Genomic DNA, 27,131 nt, shown 5'->3' with positions numbered 1-27,131 from the left:
TGAACTGCTGCTGAAGAAGTGAATCGTAGAGCTAGTCACGTGGCTGAAACCAGGCAACGTCGGGCTCGGCAGACTGCTGTGCAGAGAGCAGCACAAGCCGCAGCTCGCCGTCGACGCAGGGCAGCCAGTTCAGATAGTTCTTGTGAAAACAATACGAAGAGACTTCGCTGCAGAGACCCTGTAGTGCGTGGTGCCTAAAGTGGAGCTCCTATGAATCCGCTCCTCCAGCTTACGCTGTGACTGTGCTGCATGTGCCATGCAGGTCTGTGACATTTTTGGTCAAATAGCTTCATTTGTTCTTATTTTTACATGGTGCTTGCGTCTGATACAGGCATTTGTTTGCTAGTTTGTTTCATTGCATAGCACTGCAGCTTTCATGGCATATGACTGTTACTGAAGACGTGATACAAGAGCTTGTGCCTTTGTGCTATTGAAGGTCATGATGGGGTGGAAAATAGTTGCAGGAATGTTCTAGCTGTTATAAGTTTGTGTTTTGTGCTGCCAGGAATGATAAATTATGATTATTCCTGTCAGAAAATTATGCATTCAATAATTGTTTTTCCCTCAAAATTCAAAAGCTTTATCTCGTCTAAAAGACATGCTCTCACTGTCCTCTCAGTGAGAGACAGCTTTTATTTATTTTGAAATAAGGTGTGTAAATAGCACTAAAATAGTTGGTGTTATTCTCCTGCTGATAGGGCCACTGCGGGACACACCACGAGAGACTGCTTTGGGCCACCAGTCACCTAGTGACTTTCTACAGGAAGAATACTCGCGCATCAACTCAGACTGGATCTCTGAAAATCTTGCTGGTGCTGACCTTTGTTCTTTGGAACCAAGTCCACGGTCCCAGCCAAGCAAGCGATCTGCCTCATTAACTGCTGCTGTAGAGGATCCCCACCTGCCAACCCTAGCTGCCGAGCTGATTGAACAGGTAAACTGTTCAAACTAATAAGCAGAATGAATGATCTTGTCCATCAAACCTTTCACCCATGACTTGTGGCGTTGTTCACTCATAGACTCGCGAAGCGTCGTTTAAGAGCAAATGGTAACATGATCAAGCATCTCTAACATTAATGGCGTTTTTCACTGGTCGATCTGGAGCGGCCGCCGAAATCCTCGAGTGAGCGCTCGGGTTTCGCGAATCCGAATCGGCCAGCGGAGCGCAAAAGCGCTCCGTGGGGGATCACACAGGAAGTCTACGTGCACGTCGCACAAACCGGTTCCGGAAACCATGCCCGACTTCTGCTCTGTACGTTTCCACGGCAACCAAACTCACCGTCCCCCGTGCGTAATTTGACCACGGCAATCGCAGAGTCCGTCATTTCCATGTCGCGCCCGCAAGGATTATGCATGGACAACGTGCATAGAAGGCTTCGTACAGCACCTGCGTCACCTAGTAATCGCTGTCGTCCGAGCTCTCATCGCTAAACGCGAGATCTGCAGCAGCAACGAACGCAGCCATTTTGCGAAGCAACACAAAGTTGTGCGTACCAACCGGTACCGATTTCGCTTGAAGACGGAAGTGACGCGAGCTATTTCCGCCCGAATCCGCGCCTCGGAGGCGGAGCAAGTGAGAGCGATCCGGCGCGGAGCGAGTTGATCCGAAACGACCAGTGGAACGCGCGAACCCGCTCCAGATCGACCAGTGAAATTCGGATTCGTTGCCACGGAGCAAGAAATCCTGCTCCGAATCGACCAGTGAAAAACGCCATAAGATTCAACATGAATACGATTAAGAGTACAACATGAATAAGTTATTTTAGTGTGTTACCTCAAGCACAGCCTGTTGCAAAAAAGTAGACATTGTTGACAATAGAGAATACCCATAGAGATACATAGGGCTTCTTAGAAAACGCATGGGGAAGCTTAAAGTAGGGGTTGGGTCAACTTGAAATTTACAAGTGGGCCAACTTGAAATGTGGGGTAGGCCAACTTGAAATTTGGACATGGGCTGTGTTCCAATATTCGCCATAGACAGCAAAGTAGGCAGCTAAGTGGACAGCATCCATCTTAAGTCTCGTTTCAATTCTCACAACGATGTCTTGCAAAGACAGCATTGAAGGCAAAAACGATGCAGGGGTCCAAACAAGATGGCGGCTGAGCAGGACACTTAGAAAGCCGACAGGAAGGTCGTCTGCGCACAAGAAAACACAGGCATACTATCATACACCCTTAATGTAAGCTACATTGTTTTCATAGGTTTGCAGGTGCAAGGACTTAAAATACAGAAATAATATGTGCTTTTCTCCACTTTTTCTTGTCGCTGCGAGGTGGTGTCACGTTGCAGAAGCATCTTCCATACGTCTTCCAGACAGCTAGAAACGCATTTCATTACACAGCCTCGAAGCTGTCTTGCCTGTTATTTAGCTGTCTACGTAGACTGTCTCCGATGTTGGCCAGAATTGGAACACACCCATGGGCAAAATTAAATTTGGGAAGGGTGCAGTTTGAAATTTGAACGTGGGCCAAGTTGAAATCTGGAGATGGGCCAACTTAAATTACGGGTTGGGCAAACCTGAAACTTGAAGATGGCCCATATTGAATTTAGGTTCAAACGGTAGTAGTGCGTGGCATGCGAGTGTAGGAAAAACGACATATTAAAGAGCGCTAACTTTCAACTGATCTTTATTTGCAGATGAGCATGATTTAATATGCACAGCAAATGGAAATAACACTGAAAAAGGTACACTACATACTACTGCCGTTATGAACTATGACCAACTCACCCAAGCTTCTAACCTTGCATTTGGGAGTGGGCCAACTTGAAATCTGCAGGTAGACCAAGTTAAATTTGGGGATGGGCCAACTACAGATATTAGGGTGGCCCAATGTCCAATTGAACGCTGCTGAGCATCATTCGAGTTATGAACACCTCACATGCAAGCGAGTACGTTGAGATGCTTGGCGTGTTTTCATTGGGCCTTACCGAGGCACAGTTAGAATGCAGGCAAGAGCTTGCGTGGACAAGGAATGCACGCACAGCACAGGCTTGTGAGAGCGACAGCGAGGGTGACATGGCATCGCAGGGATGCACTCTCCCCTCACATGCTACTGTGGCAGCTGGCATTCCCTTTCGACTGCTCTGCTATGTCGAAGCGCGCTCGTGCCCGGCGATGCGGCGAGAAAAATCGGACATTTGTGTACTAGAGCCTAAGCATTCTTTACCACTGGAAAGGCCATGAGTAGACACGCATAAGGTAGGAAAAGCAAGAAAGAAAAACTAAGCAAAAACGAAGTCACAGCCGAGCCAAACAATGCTAACGCATTAGTAGACAATTTTCAGAATTTCTGTAGCTTTTGTGGTAGGATGTATCTTTTGTAACTCTAAGCAGCCATCTTCTATACATCTTAGCTGTACAGCCTAAATCAACCAATGCCATATATTCCAAGCTGAGCTAAATGTCGAATTTGCTCGAATTTGCTCGGACATACCATAACAAGAGACTTTTGATTATCCTTGTTATGGGAGGCAAAAAGCAATAAAGAAACATTACACTTTAAGTGCAAACTGTAGCTGTGGCCTATGGGCAGAGCTCTATGCACGATTTGCTACATCGTTGTGCAGAACCATCCACACACACATACGCACACATGCACACACACAAAAATAACTAGCTTATATTTTTATCAATACAGTGTGTTTGTAAACAGCAGCATAGAAGATAGTTCAGATGTCCTACAACTAGATTCTTCATTTTTTTTCTTACAATCAGCATCATCAGTTAAGGGATTTATATTAAAGGGGTCCTGAACCAACCACCCCTCAGGCTTGGTCAAAAAACAGTCTGTGGATAGCATACGCTGCTGTGAACATTTCTGCCAAGTGTTGCTGTTGTACGCAGTGCATGGAGCTCTCGAGCACAGCACGAAGTCACCTTTCTCTCAAACGCTCGCTCTTTGCAACGGAAACCAACTCCTCGTTCTCTTCTGGACGCTGTATTTTGTAATAAAGCGGATTCCCAAATGTAGCTGCTATCGGCCAATAGTTGACGTCAGTCAAGAAAGGTGTTTAGATCAGTGTGCTTCTTCCTACTGTTACTGTGTATATATATTCATTGGCGAAGTTCAATAAGCAGGCTGAAGTAAGCCAAAATGTGCTTTTGAATTTTGATAATTTAGTTACGTACTTCCAAAAGAAGCCGAATGTCGTCTGCTCATGCTTGGCGTCGGCCGCCCGTGTAGGAGTTAAACTTTGGACACCTTGCTTATTGGTGTCGTAGCCGGTGGGTCTTGCTAATTTAGACTTGTTTTGAACACCCAACTTGACTCGGACCACGCAAAACTTGATTTTGAACCACACGTACGCTTGTCAGCACGCTCACTCCTGGCCTCTCATGGTTAGACGCCTTGCCAGACTAATTGATAGCACTTCAAAAATGCACAATTTGGTTGTGGCTACTATCCGTCACTTAAGCTGGGGAAGGACAAAGGCAGTCTGCATCACATAGCGTTGTCAAACTGTAGCATATGAGCACGAGCGTGCACTCAAGCTCTGTCGTGCACAAAGCAAACTCTGCGGTCCGCTGCATAGTGTAGATACCATGGCCGCTGCGATGTGCCGCAACCAGTCCATTGGCTAAGTGCACTGCGGCTCGCTGAGGACAACCGTGTTTGGCTTACAATTGGCGCATCTTGGGCGTCAAAATAGGAAGCAGTGGCATGTATGTTAACATCCAAAATCAAATTTGAACTGCACGCCGCAGTGACATTTAGAAGGCTGAGCATTATAAGCATGCCCCGCTCTGCCGTAGCCTTCGTAATGTAATGTATTGAAGAAGTGGAGGCACCGGGATGGCTGTGTTTAATTGCCAATAACTCCGCTTCTGCGGAACACATTGAAGTACTTTTCGCAGCAAAGTATTTCTAAGATAGTCTATTTTGACTTCAGGTGCATTTCTCCTCTTCGATAAAACGTGGTTCAGGGCCCCTTTAAGTCCTTGTTACAAATTATCCACTGATTTTCTATAACATGCAATTCTTCAAGCATATTTTTAGATGCATCTTATGGAGCCTGGTGTTCTTGTACTGCTGCTAGATTGCAAGGATGCCTTACTTACAATTAGCAATAAAAGGATCTGTGTCCAGTCACTTTTGATGGCAGGGTAACCTTCGTAGTGTTATGTTTGTGTGCTTACAGGTTCGAAGCCAGACACAGCTGAGCCATAGCCTTTCACGAGTGGCCGTATTGGCTGTGCTTCGCTGCCTTTCCACATCCTTGCCAGACTCATCCTGCCCTTGGGAAGCTCTTCTGGACAGTGTACTCAAGGCTGAGGTCTCTACTCTTTTTCCTATAGCTTCTCATTTTGGTGCTTGAACTAACCAGGCAGTGCTGAGTGAATAAATTTGGCATCTGTTTCTTATCCTAGGTTAGCATTGTTGATCAAGACTGCAAGTTGGGCCAGTTGGTGTGTTGTGTTGCACTGTAACGAACCTTACTATGAATAGCATTGTTGGGTTGAGCTGTGGTAGCTTTGCAGGCCAACAGAAACATGCTAAAGGTGTTGCAGCCATGCATAGGCTTGCTGTAATTGCCTTTTTTATTCCCTTGAGCTGAGGCCTGTGTGATAATGCTGCTACCTTACCTACCACAGGAGTGTGAAAAACCCTTGGTGGCCAGCCAGGATGGAGATAGGCTCCAGCTTATTTTTCGAAGGCTATGGAACTGTAAAAATGATGACCAGCAGCGCAGTTGGCCAATTCATGAGGATGAAGCACTCATCCTGGGTCTTCTAGAAGAGCTGTACACCATCTTGGTAAGCTTTGCACACTAGTAGCAAGCCACTTTTTGTTAGTCATGTTTACTTTCTTCAATAATATGTTACCTCGGCAGGTTTGCATACTTATGATTCTAATGGGCTGTACTGCAATGGCAGCAACTACATGGACATGCACTAAAGGACAACTAAAGGGGAAATTGCATTCATTGCTGAAAGGCAGGGATGGATGCTGTACATAAAAGATCATAAAACATTATGTGAAATCAGGGTAGAGTGCAAGTAGGCCAGACAAACAGCAAACACAAGACTTAATTCATTGAAACATGAATTTTTTGTTCTGGCACTGCTATCTGTTTTGATAATTTTTGCTTCCTGTCAATAAGACTGACTGCATGCTTTGCACTGTAGGGTGTCTACCAAACGGGAATACCAGGAATTCTCAAGGATTTTGAGTAGTCTGGAAAAACTCAGCAAAAAATCAGGGAATTTGTGCCTCTATCAGGGAAAATTGGCTTTAATTTTATTGAAAGGGTTGAAAGTCGCGGTAATGCTGGCTCGAGTACAGACAGAAATCGTAATGAATCGTCTTTGATGCCCTGTCGTCGGCTGGAGGAGTTGCCAGTGTTCAGTCAACGACAGACTTCCCAGATTCCCGATAATTTGGACGGCTTCATGGCACCGCCACCACGCACCCCATAGAGTCAATGTATCAGAACGTCTGAAATTTTCTGATGCAAGAACTCGCTGCTGTCAGCAATGGCACGGACTCTTTGTGGTCCTCGCGATTGGCCTAGAAGCTTGGAAAGCACAGTGTGTTGCATAATGCCGGTTCCCAAAAGTCAGCTTCGCCTCGGTACAGAAATGTTACTTGGTGAAGCATACACAAAAGTATTGCAGTGAAGCATAACAAGCGTGGGAAGGGCCTATTGCCGCGGGACACAGTATGTATTCCTTAACCCTTTCGCTGTCGGACCTTTCTGGCCGTGACGCACCCGCAGTGTCGGCTTGGTTTCAGGGAACGAGCATAACAGGGAATGAACATAGCAATTTATTTTTGATTATAATTGGTATACAAGTAACATAGTCAATGCAATATGCACATTTCAGTGTTCTGCAGCTGCTGTTAGTAAGCATCATCATCATCATCAGCCTGAAAAAAAATTAAACTTCGTTTAACATCCGAATCTGTCGATGCGGAACCCTCTTCCTCGCATGCGACTCTGTCCGAGTCCGAATCCAAGCTCGGCTCATAATCTGAATCGGAATTGAGCCACCGCTCCAATGAGCAGACGAAGGTCCCGCGCGCTGAGCCATCCGAAAATAACCGCGCGCAGGGAGGATGCGCTTTCAGTCGTCCGCACAACGGAGAGAAATGTGACGTCGCGTGATTAAGAAGACAGAGGGAGATGGAAAAAGGCTAAAACAAAGTTCAAAGAGCTTTACGTTTACTGCTGCAAGTCGGAAGCGAGGGTGCGGCGAGAGAGCGAAAGCAGCAATCGGGTCACCCTTTTCGGAGAGGCAACAGCACCTGCGCCTGAACTTGACGCGCCGTAGCAGGCACACCAACAGAAGAAAAATAAAAACCTTCAAACCAGCGGAGATGGCTGAACAACCCTTGAACCCGTAACTTCACGCGCGCGACGCATGATCCAGCGAACGCCGAGCCACCGCGCCACTCAGCAAAGAGAAAGTGGGGAGTGGCAGTCGCACCGTACTCTTCAATACATGGACTAACACAGGTCGAGGCGAATATACGAACTTGTAGAAAGAGTCAACAGATCGCGTGGCCGATCCAGGAGCGCCAGCTTTGCGCTCAGGCGCGAAATTTTGAACGCACAATAGAGAACGTACCGGTACGTCAGTGACACTGTGGGGCGGGAGCGCGATGACGTACCGGTACGTCCATGACAGCGAAAGGGTTAATTATGCACCCACGCACCTACAGGCCTTCAGAGCGTTATTGAATGTGCCTGTGGTGGTTTGAAGCCCCTAAGCGCAGTAAATGACATGCATTTATTTTTTCCCACTCGCCGATTTTTCGGACATTTTCGCGACCCCTAGGGAGTTCGAAAAATTGGACATGGACTGTGCAACTGACCAAGAAGACGCTTCAAATTGTTCGTGGGGCGAACAAGTGGCGGAAGGAGGACAAGAACAGAAAGGACCTACGCATTCAGGAATGAACGGGAATGGAAGCGTGCTGCCGCCGTTTTGAAGGAGCTTGAGCTCAAAAAACAGTGTTGGCTGATGACGAGATGTAGGTGTCCCTCATCCAAACCAAAGTAAACTCTTTAAAGCAGTGAAACATAGCACTAAGGTGTCGTGCCCAGGCTGCGAGTATGTCAGGACAGTTGAGGTTGACTTACGAGCTATTGAGAGAGAATCTCAATTGTGACAAAGTTCGGGCTTCATACCACTGAGCTTGCTATCAGTTGATAGAAATACCGTAAAAACCGGAATATAGGTCGAACTTTTTTTCAAAAAAACATCGCGAAAAGTCGACCCTCGACTTATATACCGGACATTGGCGGAAAAACTACTGAAGTCTTGCAACAATGGGCGGATGAAGTAAACAGCTGCCATCAGCAGCAGCGCGGCGTCTATGGCGGCGTGGCGACGTTGTGGCACCGGCATTTTGCGTTTCCATTGTCGCAAAGTTATATTAATTAAAGGCTGCATTTTCATTTTGTTTCAAAATGAGCGGAAGCCGACGTCAATTCACGGTCGCCTTCAAGAAAAAGGCGATTGAGTACGCGGAAGCCCACGGCAACCTGGCGGCACAGCGCGAACTTGAAGTATCCGAAAAGAGCATTCGGTAGTGGCGGAGGCAAAAGCAACGTATTACAGCTTGCAGCAACCAAAAGAAAACGTCATTTCGTGCCGTATCGCAGCGGACTGCAGAACTGGAAGGCAAGGTTGCGGAGTCCGTCCGAGAGCTGCGTGTAAGATCGCTGCCTGTGACTGCCGAATGCATCCGTTTGAAAGCGGTTGAGATCGCACGCGCCGGTGGACTGGGCAGCGAGGAGCGCTCGTCATCCCACTCTGATCAAAGGCGTTGCTCTGATTCGGAGTAGCGCTTGCGCACTTCGTGCCCTTCTGTGTACTGTACACCTGACGAATTTTTAACAGTATCGCGCGACCATCGACCCGCGTGTTTGTCAGCACCTTGTCATCACGGCACGGAGCGGCGAAATAGCGAAAGTAAGGGCATGTGTACACATGCGCGTATCTCGTTTGTTTCGCTGCTCAGCGCCGTTAATACGGTGCTGACAAGCACGCGGGTCGATGGTCGCGCGATACCGCTAAAAACTTGGCCAGGTGCACATGCGAGCAGCTTTTAAACAAATACTGTCATCATTGTGCAACCCCCTGAGTCGCATTTGTTTCACGTAAGGGTGTCATGTGTTTCGGTACTTTTGCCATTGAAAAATATTTTTTTCATTTTGAGAATTCGTTAGTTGGGGGATCGACCTATATTCCGGTCCGACCTATAGTCCGGTTTTTACGGTAGTTCGTATTCGAAAATATTTGCTTCTGTATGCATCTCCTTTTTGTTCTGATTTGAGAATGTCCGACTCCATTTGCAGTTTTTTTCGAAGACATTTTATCTGCTGTGCATTTTTTAACCCCTCTCTTCTATTCTCTTTTTTAATAACATAAGCACATAAGCACTACTCCTTAGTATTCAAATTAGATTAAATCGTTCTTTTTTTTTCATATGCTTATTAGAGAGTGACAGCATCGGGCGATATGGTTTCAGGCTGTCTTGACATAAAATAGTTCTGCATCACTCAAGGAATTGTGCGAAGGCACCCAGAGAAAACTTGGAAAACTCAGGGAATTTGGAAATGTCAACTTGGTAGACACCCTGCACTGTCCAAATCTGCTGAACCACATGCTGTAAACCTTTATATCTTATAGTCCAGTAAGGGCTACATCCATGTAAATGACTCACCCATAAATTTGAATCTAAATATTTAAAAGAAAAAACAACTTTTATTTAGAAAATTACACATGTATAGGTTGCACCTCCCTTTCCCAAGCGCGCACCACATCATCTTCCATTGCTTGGTATCGGTGTGATGCATGGAGGTGTATCACACAACATACCGGGTTTATGTTTGGTTCATTTGTTGCTTCTACAATCGATAGTCTGTCAGAGGGAAGCACATCAGCATCGACGTCATCATGAAATTCGTATCCCAATGCCCTATGGCTTGTCCTGTCATACTTTCCGCCTGTGCACATACATTTGTGCAACATACATTGATTTCCATAGGCAGTACCTGGCCACTGTATGCCACCGATAATCATGCCACACATACTTTGTTACATCACTGATTTATAAAGATTGTTGAGGGACATGTAGTTCTTATTATTTAACCCTTTCGCTGTCGGACCTTTCTGGCCGTGACGCACCCCCAGTGTCGGCTTGGTTTCAGGGAACGAGCATAACAGGGAATGAACATAGCAATTTATTTTTGATTATGATTGGTATACAAATAACATAGTCAATGCAATATGCACATTTCAGTGTTCTGCAGCTGTTGTTAGTAAGCATCATCATCATCAGCAGCCTGACTATAATATCCGTTCAACATCCGAATCTGACGATGCGGATCCCTCTTCCTCGCATGCGACTTTGTCCGAGTTCGAATCTGAGCTCGGCTCGTATTCTGAATCGGAATTGAGCCACTGTTCCAATGAGCAGACGAAGGTCCCGCGCGCTGAGCTATCCGAAAGTAAGCGCGCGCAGGGAGGATGCGCTTTCGGTCGCCCGCACAACGGAGAGCAATGGGACGTTGCGTGGTCAAGAATACAGAGGGAGATGGAAAAAGGCTAAACAAAGTTCGAAGGGCTTTACGTTTACTGCTGCAAGCCGGAAGCGAGGGTGCGGCGAGAGAGCGAAAGCAGCAACGAGTCACCCTTTTCGGAGAGGCAACGGCACGTGCGCCTGAACTTGACGCGCCGTAGCAGGCACACCAACAGAAGAAAAATAAAAACCTTCAAACCAGCGGAGATGGCAGAACAACCCTTGAACCCATAACCACACGCGCGCGACGCATGATACAGCGAACACGGAGACACCGCGTCACTCAGCAAAGAGAAAGTGGGGAGTGGCAGTCGCGCCATACTCTTCAATACATGGAGTAACACAGGTCGGGGCGAATATACGAACTTGTAGAAAGAGTCAACAGATAGCGTGGCCAATCCAGGAGCGCCAGCTTTGCGCTCGGGCGCGAAATTTTGAACGCACGATAGAGAACGTACCGGTACGTCAGTGACACTGTGGGGGGGAAGCGCGATGACGTACCGGTACGTCCGTGACAGCGAAAGGGTTAATATTGATTGGCTTGTTCAAGAATTAACAGGTAAGAATGCAAAAGATAACCCATGCAATCAAAAACTTATCTCAAAGTTTGTAGATTGTGAAGAGGAAGTAATTATTCTGCCTTTTTGTGGCTGCAACATTGGCCAGACAGAAAGTGTGCTGATGGAATGCCATGAGTACAGCTGCAAATGCTAACAACTGTAAGTCACAAGTAATCTGGTCAATCATTACAAGTGTTACAACTCCTGAACACACTCTTGAATGCACCACCCTGATTGTTAAAACACCCTAGACAGATCGAGAGAGGTTTCATAGAAGCTTTTAATACATATTTAGACAGATTTGGGCAGCAAGTGAAATATCAGTCTTGTTGACAGGAAAGGAAGTCGCAGTCGCACTGCGTATGAGAGAAAGTAGCAGTGGGGCACTGCATGTGCACATGTGCCCATGAATTAGCCTTCTGATGCCTCTTCATACTTTTTTTTGGGGGGGGGGGGACAGTTTGCTTTCTCTTCTGTTTTTCCTTCATTCTTTACAGTGTGTGTGTTACTTTTGTCATCACCTTTATGTGTCTGATAGGATTCACTTTATTATTCAGAGCTGCCAACCTTAATATTTGAAGTATGTTACAGTTGAAGCCAAACAAACACTAAATTTTCTTGAAAGATAACTGAAAATTGTTTTATTACTCAAGGTGTTCACTATGTAGGAACCATCGCATTGATCCAAAAGTGTTTTTTTTTTTAATTCACACTTTGTTCTGTAGGGGCACTGCGAATAGTCAGTGTGCTTTGTAGTTGTTGCTAGAATTATATGTACTGTGAAATTGTTAAGCCGTAGTTGGCCAGAGCTCAGAAAAAGTAAATATACTAAACAGTAGTACTGCTCAACCGAAATAGCGCAAGATCGCACACTTACCTGTCAAAAACGAAACTCGGAGTGCAATGAAAGGGGAAAAAGACATGCAGTATTTATTCACTTCGCATGACAAAAGTGTTATTTTCGTTTGATGCTGCAGCGGCCTAACAGCAATGACCGTGGCCTCAAACTTGCTGAAGCTGTGAGCCAGCTTTTCGGCCAGCCCCCTTTTCTCATCAAACACTCACATGGCAGATTCCTCATTGGCGTTGCACATTCTCCATGCACGGGCACGGTAGCGTTGCAGCAGTTGCAAGCGCCTTTTTCATTGCGAGGTGCTGTTCTCGTCGTGACGATTGCATTCATGAGGCAGACGTAACGCACAGCTTCTGCCACTGTCGGGCCTGAATCACCCGTGCTGTCGCTTCCCATGTCGTCCTCATCACTGTCGCTAGGTGACACTTCGGCAACAACAAAGGCAATGATAGTGAAAAGTTGAACCTCATAGCCGACATCTCTTCGCGGTCGCAGCAGCTCTGCGGAGCAACTTCGCATTACAAATGCCACACACCGTAGTCAACAGTAGACCCATGTCGCGTGCCAGCGCTGGCTTCTTGATGTCACATTCGATAGCACGAACGATGTCTAATTGTTCTTCTCTGCTGAGCACCAGGCGTCTTTTTGTATCCGAGCTTCAGCAATAATGCGAGTCCTTGCTTGCACGGCGCCAAGATGATGCTGATGTTGATGTGACTTCACGCACAAAGCGCTTGGAGGCCGTTGTGATCACTGAGGCTTGTTGTTCTGCCAGGCCACCCAATGGAGACGGCGTACAGTAGAATCTCGGTGATATGAATCTCAAGGGGAGGCAAAAATATTCGTATTACCAGACATTTCCTATCACCAAAAAATGAGCAATATCCGTTCCGAAACCATGAGACACGCACAAAAAAAAAACATTTATTTACGTGGAAAGAAGTCACGTATGTCCTTCTGAGTCTTCTTCTCCGCGAGGTCAGCCAGCAGAGAATTTTCGAAGCTGAAGAACTGGGCTGTAGTGTTCTCACGCACAGTCTCGCATGTCACAGCACGCCGCAGAATATCGAGAGCGTGCATAGTTTCGGCTGCCGACGGTGGTTGGTCATCACCTTTTTCGCACTCGTCTTCTTCATTGTCACTGGTCGAAATTCCAGGCTGCGACGATACATCCTCCACGATGTCTTCCACTGTGCGCAGACCACAGGGAACGAGATCGTCGTCCACGGTGATGAAATCGTCAGCACTGCAGTCAACGTCATGCTGGTTCCAGACATCAACCAGAATTGGATCTGGCACTTGCGAGGTGGTGGCCACCGTGGATTTAAAAATCCCACGCTTTGCGAAACAATTCGCAATGGTTGCAGGGGAGACGTGCTCCCAGGCCACTGCAATAAAATGCATAGCGTCCAAAAGGCTAATCTGCATATTTGTGTCCTTACGGTCAATCTTCGCAAGGAGGCGGCGCACCAATAAACCTTTGAAGTGGTGCTTTACGTTTCTGATAATGCCAGCATCCAGTTGCTGCAAATGACTAGTAGCATTCGGGGGCAGGAATACCACTTTGATGCTCTGTAACGTCGTGTGCTTTGGATGCGCCGCACACTGGTCCAGCAACAAAACAATCTTTCTGTTCTTGCATGACATCCTATGGTCCAAGTATGTGACGAACTCCACAAACAGAGGCGACGTCATCCACGCCTTTTTATTGGCTCTATATGTGCAGGGCAAATGACTGGCTGCCTTGAAGCATCAAGGCTTTTGGTATTTTACAATGACGGTCAGTTTCGTTTTTTCTGACCCGTCAGCGTCGCATCAAAATAAAACTGTCACACGCTGCTTACTTTTTTGTCCTCCCTGGCAGGCTTCGCCCTTGCAGCAGAGACTCTTTTCGGGCTGAATATTGTTAAACAGCCCTGCCTCGTGAATGTTAAAAACATCGGGAGCATCATATCCCGCGATGTTAAAGACTGCAGCGTGGCTGCCATCCAATCTTCAACGACGGAGGCGTCTACCTTTTTCCCTTCGCCGCATACGGTTTTGTAGGAGAGGTCATGTCGTGCCTTAAATCGGTGAATCCAGCCACCAGAGGCCAGAAAATTTTCAATTCCAAGCGTGAGTGTGATGTCCGCAGCCTTCTCACGCAGAACTTTTCCGTCAATGTTGACGCCGGCCGCGGTGACCTCTTTAAACCATGTTAGGAGAACTTCTAACTTTACATGGTGAGCAGTCTTCGCTTCTTTGGAGTTTACGCCGAAGTGCTGCACATTCCGCATAATTTGGTCGCGCTGACCGACGATCGTAGACAGCGTAAAAATTGGCAGGCCTAATTCCTTGGCCATGTCAATGCGCCTTTTCTTGGACTCTTCGTCCACCTTCTTCAAAATATCCAGTTTGTCCTTCAAGGACACCGCCTTCCGCTTTCACGACATCGTACTGATTGCAGTACCTTTCGGGCTGACGCGATCAATGCTCGTAAAACAATACACGCAAACAACACGCTGCACTTCGTAGTCGTTGGGCACGAGGGAACAAAGAAGCGGGAGCTGCAGCTGGTGTGACAATCTGTGCACTGGCTGTAGCGGAAAGACCGGCGGAACAGGCGCGCAGGGCCGCGAGAAATGTGGAGAGGACAAATTGCGCCCGACCGGTTGGGTTGGCTGGTTCGCAGGGCGAACGGACCAATAAGCAGCAGCGCTAGCCTCGGGCAACAACAAAGTAGAAAGAAAAAGGCAAAGAGGCCGCCCCCAAAAACTATTGAGAGAGAAAGCTTCGCTTGCCTTGTCAGCTTCCCTGCTGCCGCGGAATCCCAAACCGGCACTGGCGCCCGCTGCGTCGGTAGCGGCTCGACGGTCGTGGTACCGAAGTTCGTATCACCCGGCACGACGCAGAAAAGTGTTCGGAACATCCGAATTTTGGCCCATTGTACAAAATGCTTTTGGGCGGGGGAATTTTACAAATTTGTATCGCACTGAAATTCGTATCAGCCGGGTTCGTATCACCGAGATTCTACTGTACTACCGTGTTTGCATGACGAAAAGTAAAAACACTACGTGTTAAAGGGACACTAAAGGTTACTATTAAGTCAATGTGGACTGTTGAAATACCATCACAGAAACCTCGAAACGCTTGTTTCGTGCCAAGGAGAGACTTATTTTAAGAGAAAATGCGTTCTGAAGCGTCCGCATACCTCTAGCGCAGTTCAAATCGCCCGCGCTCCGATCGAGGAGTACTGACATCATTGTCTCATAGTGACGTTGCGCCATCGGTGAGTAGAACGGCGTTTGCAGACGGCGCTACGGCTTTTCTGCGCAAAACGCAAACGCGCGGCCAGAAACAGAGCCAAGATAGAGTCGACAGCAGAGCGAAAGCGGGAGTATGGTGGCTAGTACAATTCTAGACACTGTAGCTAGCGGAAGGAGAAACGAATTACGTCCCACATTACATCCCACGGCACACGGAGAGTCCGTTTTCGTTAAACTATAGGCTGCAGCGAGCTCGCAGCGTGGTCGGCATGGTCTGTGAGCCTTTTCGCACTCGCAACAGGGCATAAAAAAGTGCAAATCGACGCAAAACTCGGCCTAGAAACGTGCTTCGCCACAGCCAGGGCTCAATACGACCCAAGCTGGCATGACCCAGATGTCGTTTCCCGCACCGCCACCAGGCGCCGCTACTATACCTCAAACTCCAGCGCAAGACGCCCATAAGCTGGTACTTCATTCTATGATGCAAACTTCGACACTCGTCGCAATGGACCCTGACACCAACAGATTGGCTCGCGATGGTGGGCTCAACTTCAGCGATTTGAGCACCGACGAGCGCGACCTGCTGCTGAGGGCTCGCACTGCCGGCGTCGTTGCGTACTACGACGGCGGCCTCAACACCGGCTCTCCGGAGCGGGAAAGCAACGAGGGCTTCCCACGACATCACATGGACGTGGCATTCTCACTGCTTGTTCCAAATGAAAGTTTCGCGAGCCAGCAGAACCCTCACAGCACGACGCGATAACGAAAGTACTGAAACTCCTAAGCGTGCGCGGCGCAGAGTCGAGCGCGCAGAGTCGAGCGAAAACGAAACCTTTCAAACACCCATATTACTGAAGGGTAACGTCAAAATGTTATTTTTTCTTAGAATCGAATAGACGTAGACAAGTAGCATTTTTTCCGTCTTATAATCGAATGAAATGATATTTTTAATACGAGTAGTTGAGTATTAGTAACACAAATTATGAGGAGTCCTTTCGTCATCGGGCTAGTACCAGAATGTCGCTGGGGGGTCTCAAATCGTGTCATGCATTTACCTCAATTTCTCGGTTACTAAAGCTCTGTTCGCGATTAAATTGACGCCTTAGACATTCTAGAACATTGCTCTACCACTTTAACTTGAGTTTCTGGTAACCTTTAGTGTCCCTTTAACCGATGCGAACGCAGTAAGCTGGTATGGTTTATGCGGGTCAAAACAAATTATGTTCAATGGCCGCTGAGTTGGGGATTTGACTTCACTACTTTTAAAAAGGAACTACTGTTTAAGGGGGTACGGTTTAACGACGTTTTACTGAATAACAAACATAAATATTAATGAAGTTTATGACCCACTTGGTGGCTTAGTGGCTGTGGCGTTGCGCTGCTAAGCACTAGGCTGCAAGATTAAACCTGGACACATTTCAATGGGGGAGAAATGCAAGAGTGCTCCGTGTACCATGCATTGTGGGCACCCCAGGTGGCCAAAATTAATCTGGAAGCCCTCACTACGGCGGGCCTCATAATCAAATCGTGGTTTTGGCATGTAAAATCCCAGAATTAAGTTTTATTTTCATTAAGTTCACAAAATACTTATGTAACAGCAGCCAAGATTTTGGTTGCCATATAAATTTGTCTTATCAATTGGGTGGCGGTGCTCGGTGTAAATTTCAATGATAAAGTGGGTCCAGAAAGTTAGGCTCTGAAAAATTGGGCATTTTATGATAGACTCCTAAAACAAGGCAGGTATGTGATATATATATATATATATATATATATATAGCAGTTGATACTCATTCGTGTCATCAGACAGCTTTAGTTTAGCATGTTTAGCGTAATAGAAGGATTAAAATGTGCACATGCAGAACACTAAACAACCCATAGCGTTTAACATACGTATGCTATTTCTCACATTTAATGTTAGCGTATTTGTGGGGTTTATGTAGTTTACGTAAAACATGGTGGCAATCCAGGTCGGCCGCTTTGAACTCAATTTGTTGTTGCTTTTTTAGAATTTACTTCATTCGTAGCAAATGGCTGTGTAAACAGCTTTCACTTAGTCTCGGGCCACTTCGACGACAGAGTATTATGAATAACCTTTTGGAATTATTGAGATTGCTCCTTGTTTCAAATGCATCAAGGCCTAACGAGAGAAATCTCCGAGATGCCAGCGCCGCCGATCAGTGAAGTCAGGAGATAGGTGCAATGGCATACCATATCTTTGTGTGTATAACCTGCTCCCACAATTACAACAGCCCGGAAAGAAAAATATATATATACTCGCGTGTAATCCGCGAAAGTAACTGGATACAACACCGGTCAAATTTTCACCAAAGCACTCTCCACTCGCGGATGCACGACTCGTCCATGTCTTATCTTCAGCCAACGGCTCGGTTCCCGAATCTTTCAACAATACTGTCAAAGGTGGATTCACACACGCGGATGTTATCGCGGACGAATCAGTCACGTGATATGCGACGTGATTCGGAGCACTTCGCGGCTAGCACTCACACGACAGCGCAGACAGAGAACCCCTCGCATGGGCAATGGCGACGGAGAAAACGCGACCCAGCCGAAAATCCCACCAGTGATTTGGCTCGCCGCCACTGAGGACAGGTCACGTACGAGTTTTCCAGTGCCGCGTGTGCTATTCACTTATTAAATGCAGTATGGCTACCTGTAAAGAGAAGGAAAATTGGTGACCATCAAAGAGGGAAGAAGGGAGCTTCAACAGGCAGGAGTGGGGAGAGGGTGGGGCTCCCTAGGAGATGACGAAACTGAATGGCAGAGAACCTTGCCTTGAGGTGTAGCTTCACGGCAGTGCAACGAGTGTTATTTAGTTATGGTTACGGTAACGCTAGTTCCGTAAATCCCTTTATTGCGCTAACGTTAAACTGAAACTGTCTATTGTGCTTTTCTATGCATCCTTTGTGTAGGTCTTGCCATTGCAGCAAAACAAATTTTGTTCTGTTTTATGCTATTCTCAACCAAGCTGCCTGGTGTGAAGCTTTTGCTAGTTCTAATGTTTTCATTTTGTGCAGGTTGATGCTGATCCTCGAGTCTCCCGATCAGTTGTGCAAGCCGATGAATATGACTGTGTCTCAACACTAGCCCTTTACTATCAAATGGCAAGTATGCAGTTTTCTAGGTCTGCAGAATGTGTACTGCCGTGTGACAGCCTTGATTAAACTGGAATACTTTTCCAAGCAGTGCTTGCCATTGTTGTGCAAATTCTAGGCACTAACAGGTGCTTCGATTTCAAGTAGCAGTGAGATTTGGCTGGCTAATGGATTATGCTTGGTGCTTGACAGGGCTTGTGTGATGTGTGTAGTTCTGAGACTTGAGTCCTTCTCCATTGAACCGTTGTTGCTGTATTTTGGTTTGTGTGGCTGAATTGAACTGACAGGCAGATGTTTCCAGGAACCACGAGCCTCATTGCGTGTGTGGATGCTGCGAGTGTTCCTGACACTGTGCGAGCTGGACCTACAGGTGGTCTCACTGCTGTTACACTCAGTACTACCTATGGAGCTGGCACGTGACCTCCAATCAAACACTGATGGTCAGAAAACAGCATCTTTGCTCTCTTACTAGCCACTCATATCTTACATAATTGCACCGTACCTCAAACACCATGTCAGGCATGTTGCCATTGTTAACTTATTACACCATGCATTTGGTACTTTCTGGCCAGAACTGGCCCTTGTGCCATTAAAGCCCATTAATCACCATGTCAGGCATGGAGAGCTGCAAAACAGCACATTGTGTTGCTAATATGATGGTGGTACAAGAATTGTCATAGACCAGCATCGGGTCTATGTGCAAAAGTTTGTCTTCCTAAGCCTAAAGCCTAATTCAGAGAGAGAATACAGTTGAACCTCATTATAACGAAGTCAAATCCAGCCCAAGAATGCCTCCGTTATATCCAGGAATGTGCTAATAGCAAATTTTGAGACTGAAACGAAGAAAAATAGAATAGCACCAGAAGTAGGTCGGATCAGATATTGAATGCTTTTCTAATAATTTTTGAATAATCAACAGCCATTTCCACAATTAATATAAAACAATGTTCACATTCTAGTATTCATAGCTCAAGCAAGCTTCTGTCATTGCATTACATGTTATGAAGCATTCTTCATTAATTGCACAAATATAACATTAAGAACAAGTAAGCAGTTTGTTTGCATACACAAAGGACTCTGGAAAGTATGAACGATTGCTGTATGGCTGGTAGTTTGGCTCATTGAGCAATGTAGCCAGCTCACTACATAAGTGCTCATGTTTTCGCCAGTGTTGATGAAATTCATAGTACTATTGCTCCAATTTTATGTTTGTCAGTGCACATCTGACATCTTAATATACAGTTAAACTGCAGTATAACGAACTTCAATATAACAAAATTGTCGATATAACGAATTATTAAACTTTTCATAACTTCTTGTCCATAGAACACTGTGTAATTAGAACCTCAGTATAACAAAGTGCATTTGTATGCAATTTCAATATAAAGAAATTTCGCTTCCGCAGCAAAGGCATGCCGAGATAATAAATAGCGTCTTCTGCGGATGCACATGGTAAAATGATGGAATTACAAGCGGTTGTTTGCAAACGCACATCATAAATTGCGCGCCATGCAACATGGCGCGCGATTTAGCGCACTTCAACATGGCGCACTGCAACATGGCGCACGATTTTGATTTCCAATACATGGCACCCATCACTATCACTTTAAAAGGCGTAGTCGATCTTATAGATAACCTTAAAATGTCTTCATCCTCTGGTATAGATGGTATAAATTCTAAAATACTAAAAAACACAATACTAGTATCAAGCAAAATTCTTCGACACCTTTTTAACCAACCACTTACAACTGGTATGCTTCCTACAGACTGGAAGATAGCAAAATTAGTTCGTCTTTAAGAAAGGTAACAAGAGTTCTAGCGATAATTACCGTCCTATATCACTAACATGCATTTGCTGCAAAATGTTGGAACACATTATAGCATCCCATATATATTCTCATCTTGAATGTAATAACCTTTTTTACCCGAAACAGCATGGTTTCCGAAAAGGATTTTCTTGCGAAACCCAACTACTAGAATTCACGTCAGACTTACACTTTGAAACGAACAGTAATAAACAAATTGACTGCATCTTTTTGGATTTCTCGAAAGCATTCGATCGCGTAGCCCATAGTCGCCTGATATCAAAGCTCTCAGCAATTAAACTCGACTCACTAACCCTGTCGTGGATTCGTAATTTTCTTACTAATCGCGAACAGTTCACTGTTATTGCTAAATTTTCCTTTGGCCTCTCTGACGTCACCTCTGGTGTACCACAAGGCAGTGTACTTGGGCCTCTTCTCTTTTTAATTTACATTAACGACTTACCTAACAATATATCATCTTCTGTACGATTATTTGCTGACGACTACCGTTCAATTAACTGTCCCTCTGACCACGCGGCACTCCAAGATGATCTTGCACATATCAGTGATTGGTGTGCTACGTGGCTGATGTCCCTAAACGTGTCGAAGTGCAAAGTAGTTTCCTTTTCTCGAAAAACTGTTAACTCTCACTTTTCTTATCATCTGGATTCTAACATAGTTGACCACACCACAGAATGTAAGTACTTAGGAGTGCTCCTTACACACAATCTTTCATGGACTAAACACATCACCTCTATTTCAGCTAACGCCTCCAGATCATTAGGATATCTGCGCCGCAACTTAAGAAGTGCGCCTTCACCACTACGCAAACTAGCTTACGTAACTATTGTACGGCCACAAATTGAGTACACCTCTTGTATATGGTCTCCACATCAAAATTACCTCATCGAACTCCTGGAGAGCATCCAGAATAGAGCGAGCCGTTTCATTTCTAAAAATTATAGTAACCAGTCAAGTGTAACCCAAATAAAAATCGATCTTTTGTTGCAACCATTAACTACTCGCCGTGATATTTCCCTTCTATTATTATTTCATAGATTTGTTCACAGTTGGCCTAACCTTATCAAACTTGAAAAAAGCATCCTCGACGTCACGACGACTGAACAATCAGTTCAGCTACACCCGAATTTATGGCAACACACACGCTTTTAATTTTTCAGCTTTGCCCCGTGCGGTCCGTTTATGGAACGCACTGCCAGATACCATTGCATGCCAACCTAAACACACTGCATTTCGCAATCTGCTAACCAATCAATATGCCATTTCAACCGTCTAAACACGTCATGTCTTTTGTAATTTTCTTGCATTTTTTCTACAATGTTAAAGAATTTCAGTGCTCCCAAAATTTTTTTTTTTATTTTACAATACTTACTACTGTACAACATGCAAACACGTTTACAATGTTATTATGCTGTTATGTTATTATTTACTATTTATTGTTATTGCGCTACATATTGTATTTGCTAATGTATTAATTTTCCATGTTCTGTGCGTACTCCTTTCATTATGCTGATGTTTATTTCTTTCCCAATTCCATACTAATATGTTACCGTATTTCCCCCCTTACACTATGCCTTCTCGAAGGCCTGTAAGGTATATGTAAATAAATAAATAAATAAGAGCGACCGCCCAAGTGGAGCCACATCATGTTCCGTACAAAGTCCAAATGTGATAAGATCCTATTGCTTCCCACACACCGTGTGCTTTAGGTACCAGTGAAAGTGGAGTGAAAGTGTGCGGCGGAGTGGCACCTCCCCACATGAGCAAAGGGAAAGAGGAGAGGGGAGCGAGTTCACGGTAACGTGATCAAGCGCATGTGCGAGAGAGGGTTGGGGCGGGGTAAGGTGGCACGTGTGTCCGTCCTGATTTCTGGCGAGTGTCTCGGCCGTGGCTGCACAAACTGTAAGCACTGTAAGCTTGGCTGAGCGCATATGCAGGCGCACACCCTACTTTAGAGGTAGATCTGCCACGTGTGCAAAGAATGGGCATTCCGAGACGGCATGGCATCACGTAAACTGTCTTCCTGTTCATTTAGCATTGAAGGTTGTGGGATCTTTAGTTTCGGTCACCCATTGGAACAAGAGGCAGATGAAACATTTGCTCCCCGCTGCCGGCACTTTTCATGATAGCGTCGTTTCAGTGCGGATGACGCTATCAGCCAGAGTGCACGCGAAAGCGTGGCTGGCTTCGCTTAATTCATACCGCTGATGTGAAGATATCGTTGACGCGGCATGAAACCGAATTAGTGGTTGCTGACTCCCAAATTCATCAAAATGAACTGTTTTCTCATTAAAGCTTGCTTTTTTTTTCGATTGCCCAATCATTCGGAAAATTTTGCAGCCCCTTTCCTTGTAAGAAAAATCGATCGGCGACTGTACTTATTCGCATGAAAGTATAAATTTCAATACAACAAAATTTCGATATAACGAAGCAAATTGCCGATTTTGCCTACTTCGTTACATCGAGGTTTAACTGTATCTGAAAAATAGCCGAACCCAGTTACAGTCGCCGACCGATTTTCCGGACTCCGAAGATTCGGACATGCCCGATTATTCGGTCAGCTTCGCGGCACCGCCATTCTCCCCATAGGCCATAATCATAATAATCAGACCATATAATCATAATCATAATCAGACCATATAACAAGTGCCGAAAGTTCGGACACCCTGCAACCTCTCGTCTGATTTTTCGGACACTCCTTGAGCTAACTCGATCGAGGGTATCATGCACCGACTCTGACCGGCGCATAGTTCGACTTGCGGAACGCCATTTTTATTTTGAACGGAGCCTCCTTGCTGCCCCACAAAGTGGCACTACTGGAAATCCCCGCTCATCATCATCGTTTCTGCCTGGTTCGATAGAGTAGCCGTACAGCAGTTCCGGTTTCAGCTTAGTAAGCCATGTCAAAACAATCCAGCAGCTGATTTGTTTCTTTCGCGCACGACGCTGTGAGCAGGCCACGTTTTTCGTTTGTGCGACTGGTGGGGGCATGGTGGTGCTTGCTTTGTGTGCTGTGTCGAGGTTTCGGTGATCCAACGCGGCGTACGGAAACATCGCGTCAAGTGTCTAATGGCACCGACAGTGCCCGCGCAGACTGCGCTGGGGAATGCCGGCAAGCGGGTGCCGGGAGGCCTTCCGATGTGCTCCCTACTGACGCGAAAAATGTTCTGCCGAGACCTGCGCAGTGGTTGCACTGCGATTCCGGACACCGTCTCATTTGACAGTTTCACAGGTGCTGACACTGCTGTACTGACATGCGCAGAACTCTACGACGGCGAGATCATTCGTCAGGTTCCTGCTGCACCGCCGAACGATGACTCCGAGTCGAAAGATGACGCACCGTGTGCTACGCTGCCGTCGCATGCGGAGCGTGCACAAGCAGTGACTGTGCTTTCAGCCGCCTATAGTGACCGTACGACCCTCTCCGAGATTCAGGCTTATCTGATTGCACGTAAACGGAACAGAGTGCAACGGCGCACTCACGATTTCTTCAAGCCTACTGCCGAGCCTGAATAAGTGCGTGAAAATAAAGGATTTCATTTTTTTTTTCTTCATCTGCTTTTTCGGACACCTGTTTATTCGGACATTTCCGCAGTCCCCGTGAGGTCCGAATAAACAGTCGGCGACTATATCGAACTCACAGAAGACGCCTATCAGTTCGATATAAAGCATAATTTGATATAAACCTGCTAAAGAATTGGAAGTCATATAAGCACGTACCATTTATAAAAGCATTGTACTGATGAAACTAGCTTAGTTTCACATGAAATAGTCCTGTATCTTCTCCTTGGACAATTTCGCTGCCTGCAACAGCACACACTTCTCCACATTGCCTAAAGAGTCGGCGCAGCTGAGGCCGCAACTTTCCACATTTGCACAAAAGCGCCAAACTAGTGCAAGTGCACCAATCACCTCGGAGGATGTGGGCAAAGGATTATCATTGCTTTCCTCATTGTGCCCGCTATCACTTGTGCTCGGCACAATGTCTACATTGTAATCTTCGTTTTCGGGCTCTCCCATGGTCACGACACCCATCATCCACAATCATAATCTCGTCAACCGTTGATCCGTCAACAGCTTCCGGAAATTCTGACAGCTCGCTCCAAACTTTAGCGACAATGCCAATGACTTAGTTGCACTCATAAGCATTTTCAGTGTCATCACTGGGCACGCAAAAGCTGGCACGTCTAAAGCAGTTTCGGATGAACCACTTGTACACGGCCGCCTCGACATCTTATACACGGCCGTGCGTATGCGTTGGGTGCCACAGGCACTGGGTCATTTGTCTACTTTAGCCCTCATCTCCTTATTCTTCAAGATCGTGCTGAGAGTGCACCTCGGAATCTTGCACGCTGCAGCGACATCCGACTTCTTACTGCGTTCAACAGGATTTATGATTTCGATTTATGATTCTGCTGCTTCTTGCTAGCCATCACGGCAAAACTGCGGGAGAAGGCCGACATGGCGCAAACACAATGAACAAGAAAAGCAGCGAGGCAAGTCGGACTTGCATCATCTTGCACAATGAGGGTGCAAGAGCCTCTGATTGGCTGTCTGAGCAAGCGCTGTGGATGGGCCAGGATCATTTTTTGCAGGGGGTGTCACCAACTCGCCCGATGTGGTGTGGTCACGGTGGGGAGAGCCAGGGAAGAGCGGGTGGATGGAGCCATGCCGCCAGGCTAAACCACTCTTGGGACGTGTCGGCGAGTTTCCTCACCACTGCGAGGGAAAGCCAACTTCTGACGGCACTCTTGCACTGCTTGATGTTCGATGTAACGGGGATCACTGCTATTTGTGTTTGATGTAAGCGTAATTTTTGCTATTATATACTCATTGTAGCTATATTGTGTTCAGAAATTGTTCAATATACAGGATAATTCTACGTAAACGGGTTCGGTATAGTCGGGTTCGACTGTATTCATATTTACACATAGTGACTATTTGATTTGTTATTAGAAAGTTTTGAATATTCGCAAACCCCTAGTTATATCCAATTCAGTAGAACACCGTTGATACGTTCTTAAAGGAACCGTGAAAAAAAACCATACCAGCCAGAAAAACGTAACCGTGAGGAAGGACTCAAATCACTGCAGCACAACGTCAGAAACAGTCCAAGTGGCTGCCAGTGCACTTATTAGATGTTTCGGTGCTCGTTCTGTAATCGGGAACGGCACATGCACACATAATTGAGGGACACGTACAGGTGTTCCGCGACAGTGGCCTCTACCGCAGTATTTTGTGTATGCTTCACCACATAACACTGTTCTACTGCACCGAAAAGCTGACTAAAGAGAATCGGCAATTGTGAAAAGCAAATAAGACCATTGCAGGCCCCAAAGTAAATGTAGCCTTGTACTTGGCATACTTGGCCCAGTGTGCGTGGTTCCCAGTAGGCTTGAATTGATGCACACTTTTTCAGATGTTTTGGCAACTGCTGTGTGCATGTTTTCTCCCAATGTTTGTGCCGCACCTGGCTTGTGCAACTTTGTTTGTTGCAAACTGTGGTTGCTTTTTGAAACAAATTGGTAGCTCGTTACAATGAATCGGTCGCTTGTTGCAGCATGCGTGAGCCAATTTCTCCATGCACCATTATATTTACATGGCGGCCACATTGAAATTCGACGTAAGATGCGGGAACATTACAGAATGGTGCTGTATTAAGCAGGGACACGGCTTTCGCATCGTGAAAAATGGCCAAAAAATCAACTTTTTGAAAATCGCATTTTCAGTTTCTATAACTCTGTTTCTATCTGATTCCGAAATATAATCCCTATAAACCACGTAGAAGTGCTCTAAAAAATGTGCTTTATTAGCCAAGGTGGCGAAACATTACACGGAAATCAAGAAAGAACAGCATTTTTCAAACCACAGTATCTCTGGAACGGCACAACTAAGCGCCGCCATCTTGGTCTCGTTGGAAAGCGCATTTCTCCGTCTTCAAATTGCCACTTCAGCTATCTCCTCTGTATAGAAACAAGCACACAAAAAGCAAATTATTGAATGTCATGCCGGAGTCTGCGATTGGCCGCACCCGCCACTCCAGCGCGGTTCGCCATTGGTCCGGCGCATGCGTCGTCTGCTCGGCTCTTTGCACCTCGCGAGCCTGGAAGTCTCCACTCGCCATAATCTCGATGTGTCAAAACGGGCACTACACAGACAGCGCAGTAGCGTGGCCAATTTCTACGTCTGGGGATGTCTTAGACCCGCGGCTAAGCATTCCGAGCATCGGCGATGCATACTTCGTGACCAGGATAACGCGGAATCCTCGGACATGTGGCTAAGCGTTTCCACACTCGGTGTTTCGGAATTCGTGGCCAAGCACATCGTGCACGCAATCCTCATACCGCGGTTAAGAATTTTGCACATAGGAGTCTCCAACTCGGCAATCAAGCACATCGCATGCGGACATCTCGGACCCTCGCCGAAGCATTTTGTGCATCGGCGCTTCCGACTGCGCGACTATGTAAGTACAATTGAGCGTCGACTCCTCGAGCCAGCGTCTAGGCATTTCGCGCGTCAGCACCTTGGACTGCGTGAATAAGCGCATCGAGCGTCGACTCCTCGAGCCCGCGTTTAGGCATATCGCACGTCGGCACCTCAGACAGCACAAATAAGCGCGTCAAGTGTTGACTCCTCGAGCGTGTGTCTAGGCATTTCGCACGTCGGCAGCTCGCACCCGCAACCAAGCATATTGCGCAGTCACTCTATTATCATATTGTCGTGATAGCTCCTAACAATATCTATCATACCACCCCTTCATAAAGAGAACCTCATCATGAGCTCTTTTCACTAGGCCCCTTGGGCTGGCACAGACACCTGGCCGTAGAAGTGATCGAGGCATCATACAAAAGTACAATTCTGGAAAGCACCTAGCAGCTGAGATGACTTGGAAGGCTACTGACACTTAGAGCCTTCATTCAGTAACATGGTCAATACTACCAATAGAAAAAAAATACCTATTGGTTATACTGGAGACTGCTATCAATCAGGCAGCCTGCAGG

At 46.3% G+C, this 27,131-nt stretch overlaps 1 protein-coding gene across 3 annotated transcripts in view; it reads left to right on the top strand.

Moving 5' to 3' along the window:
- LOC135907729 (NCK-interacting protein with SH3 domain) overlaps positions 1–27,131 on the top strand; it is an 80,202-nt gene that overhangs the window by 7,914 nt on the left and 45,157 nt on the right. For all 3 annotated transcript variants that reach the window (XM_065439461.1, XM_065439459.1, XM_065439462.1), the window contains exons 4-8: positions 699–934; positions 5,141–5,275; positions 5,595–5,756; positions 18,227–18,313; positions 18,606–18,744. In XM_065439461.1, the coding sequence (XP_065295533.1) occupies positions 699–934; positions 5,141–5,275; positions 5,595–5,756; positions 18,227–18,313; positions 18,606–18,744 (759 nt within the window). The remainder of the gene's footprint in view (positions 1–698; positions 935–5,140; positions 5,276–5,594; positions 5,757–18,226; positions 18,314–18,605; positions 18,745–27,131) is intronic.

This window comes from Dermacentor albipictus, chromosome 1 (assembly GCF_038994185.2).
Source record: "Dermacentor albipictus isolate Rhodes 1998 colony chromosome 1, USDA_Dalb.pri_finalv2, whole genome shotgun sequence".
NCBI lineage: Eukaryota > Metazoa > Arthropoda > Arachnida > Ixodida > Ixodidae > Dermacentor > Dermacentor albipictus.
Note: the sequence above shows the minus strand (reverse complement) of the source record. Positions and strands in the feature narration are given on the sequence as shown.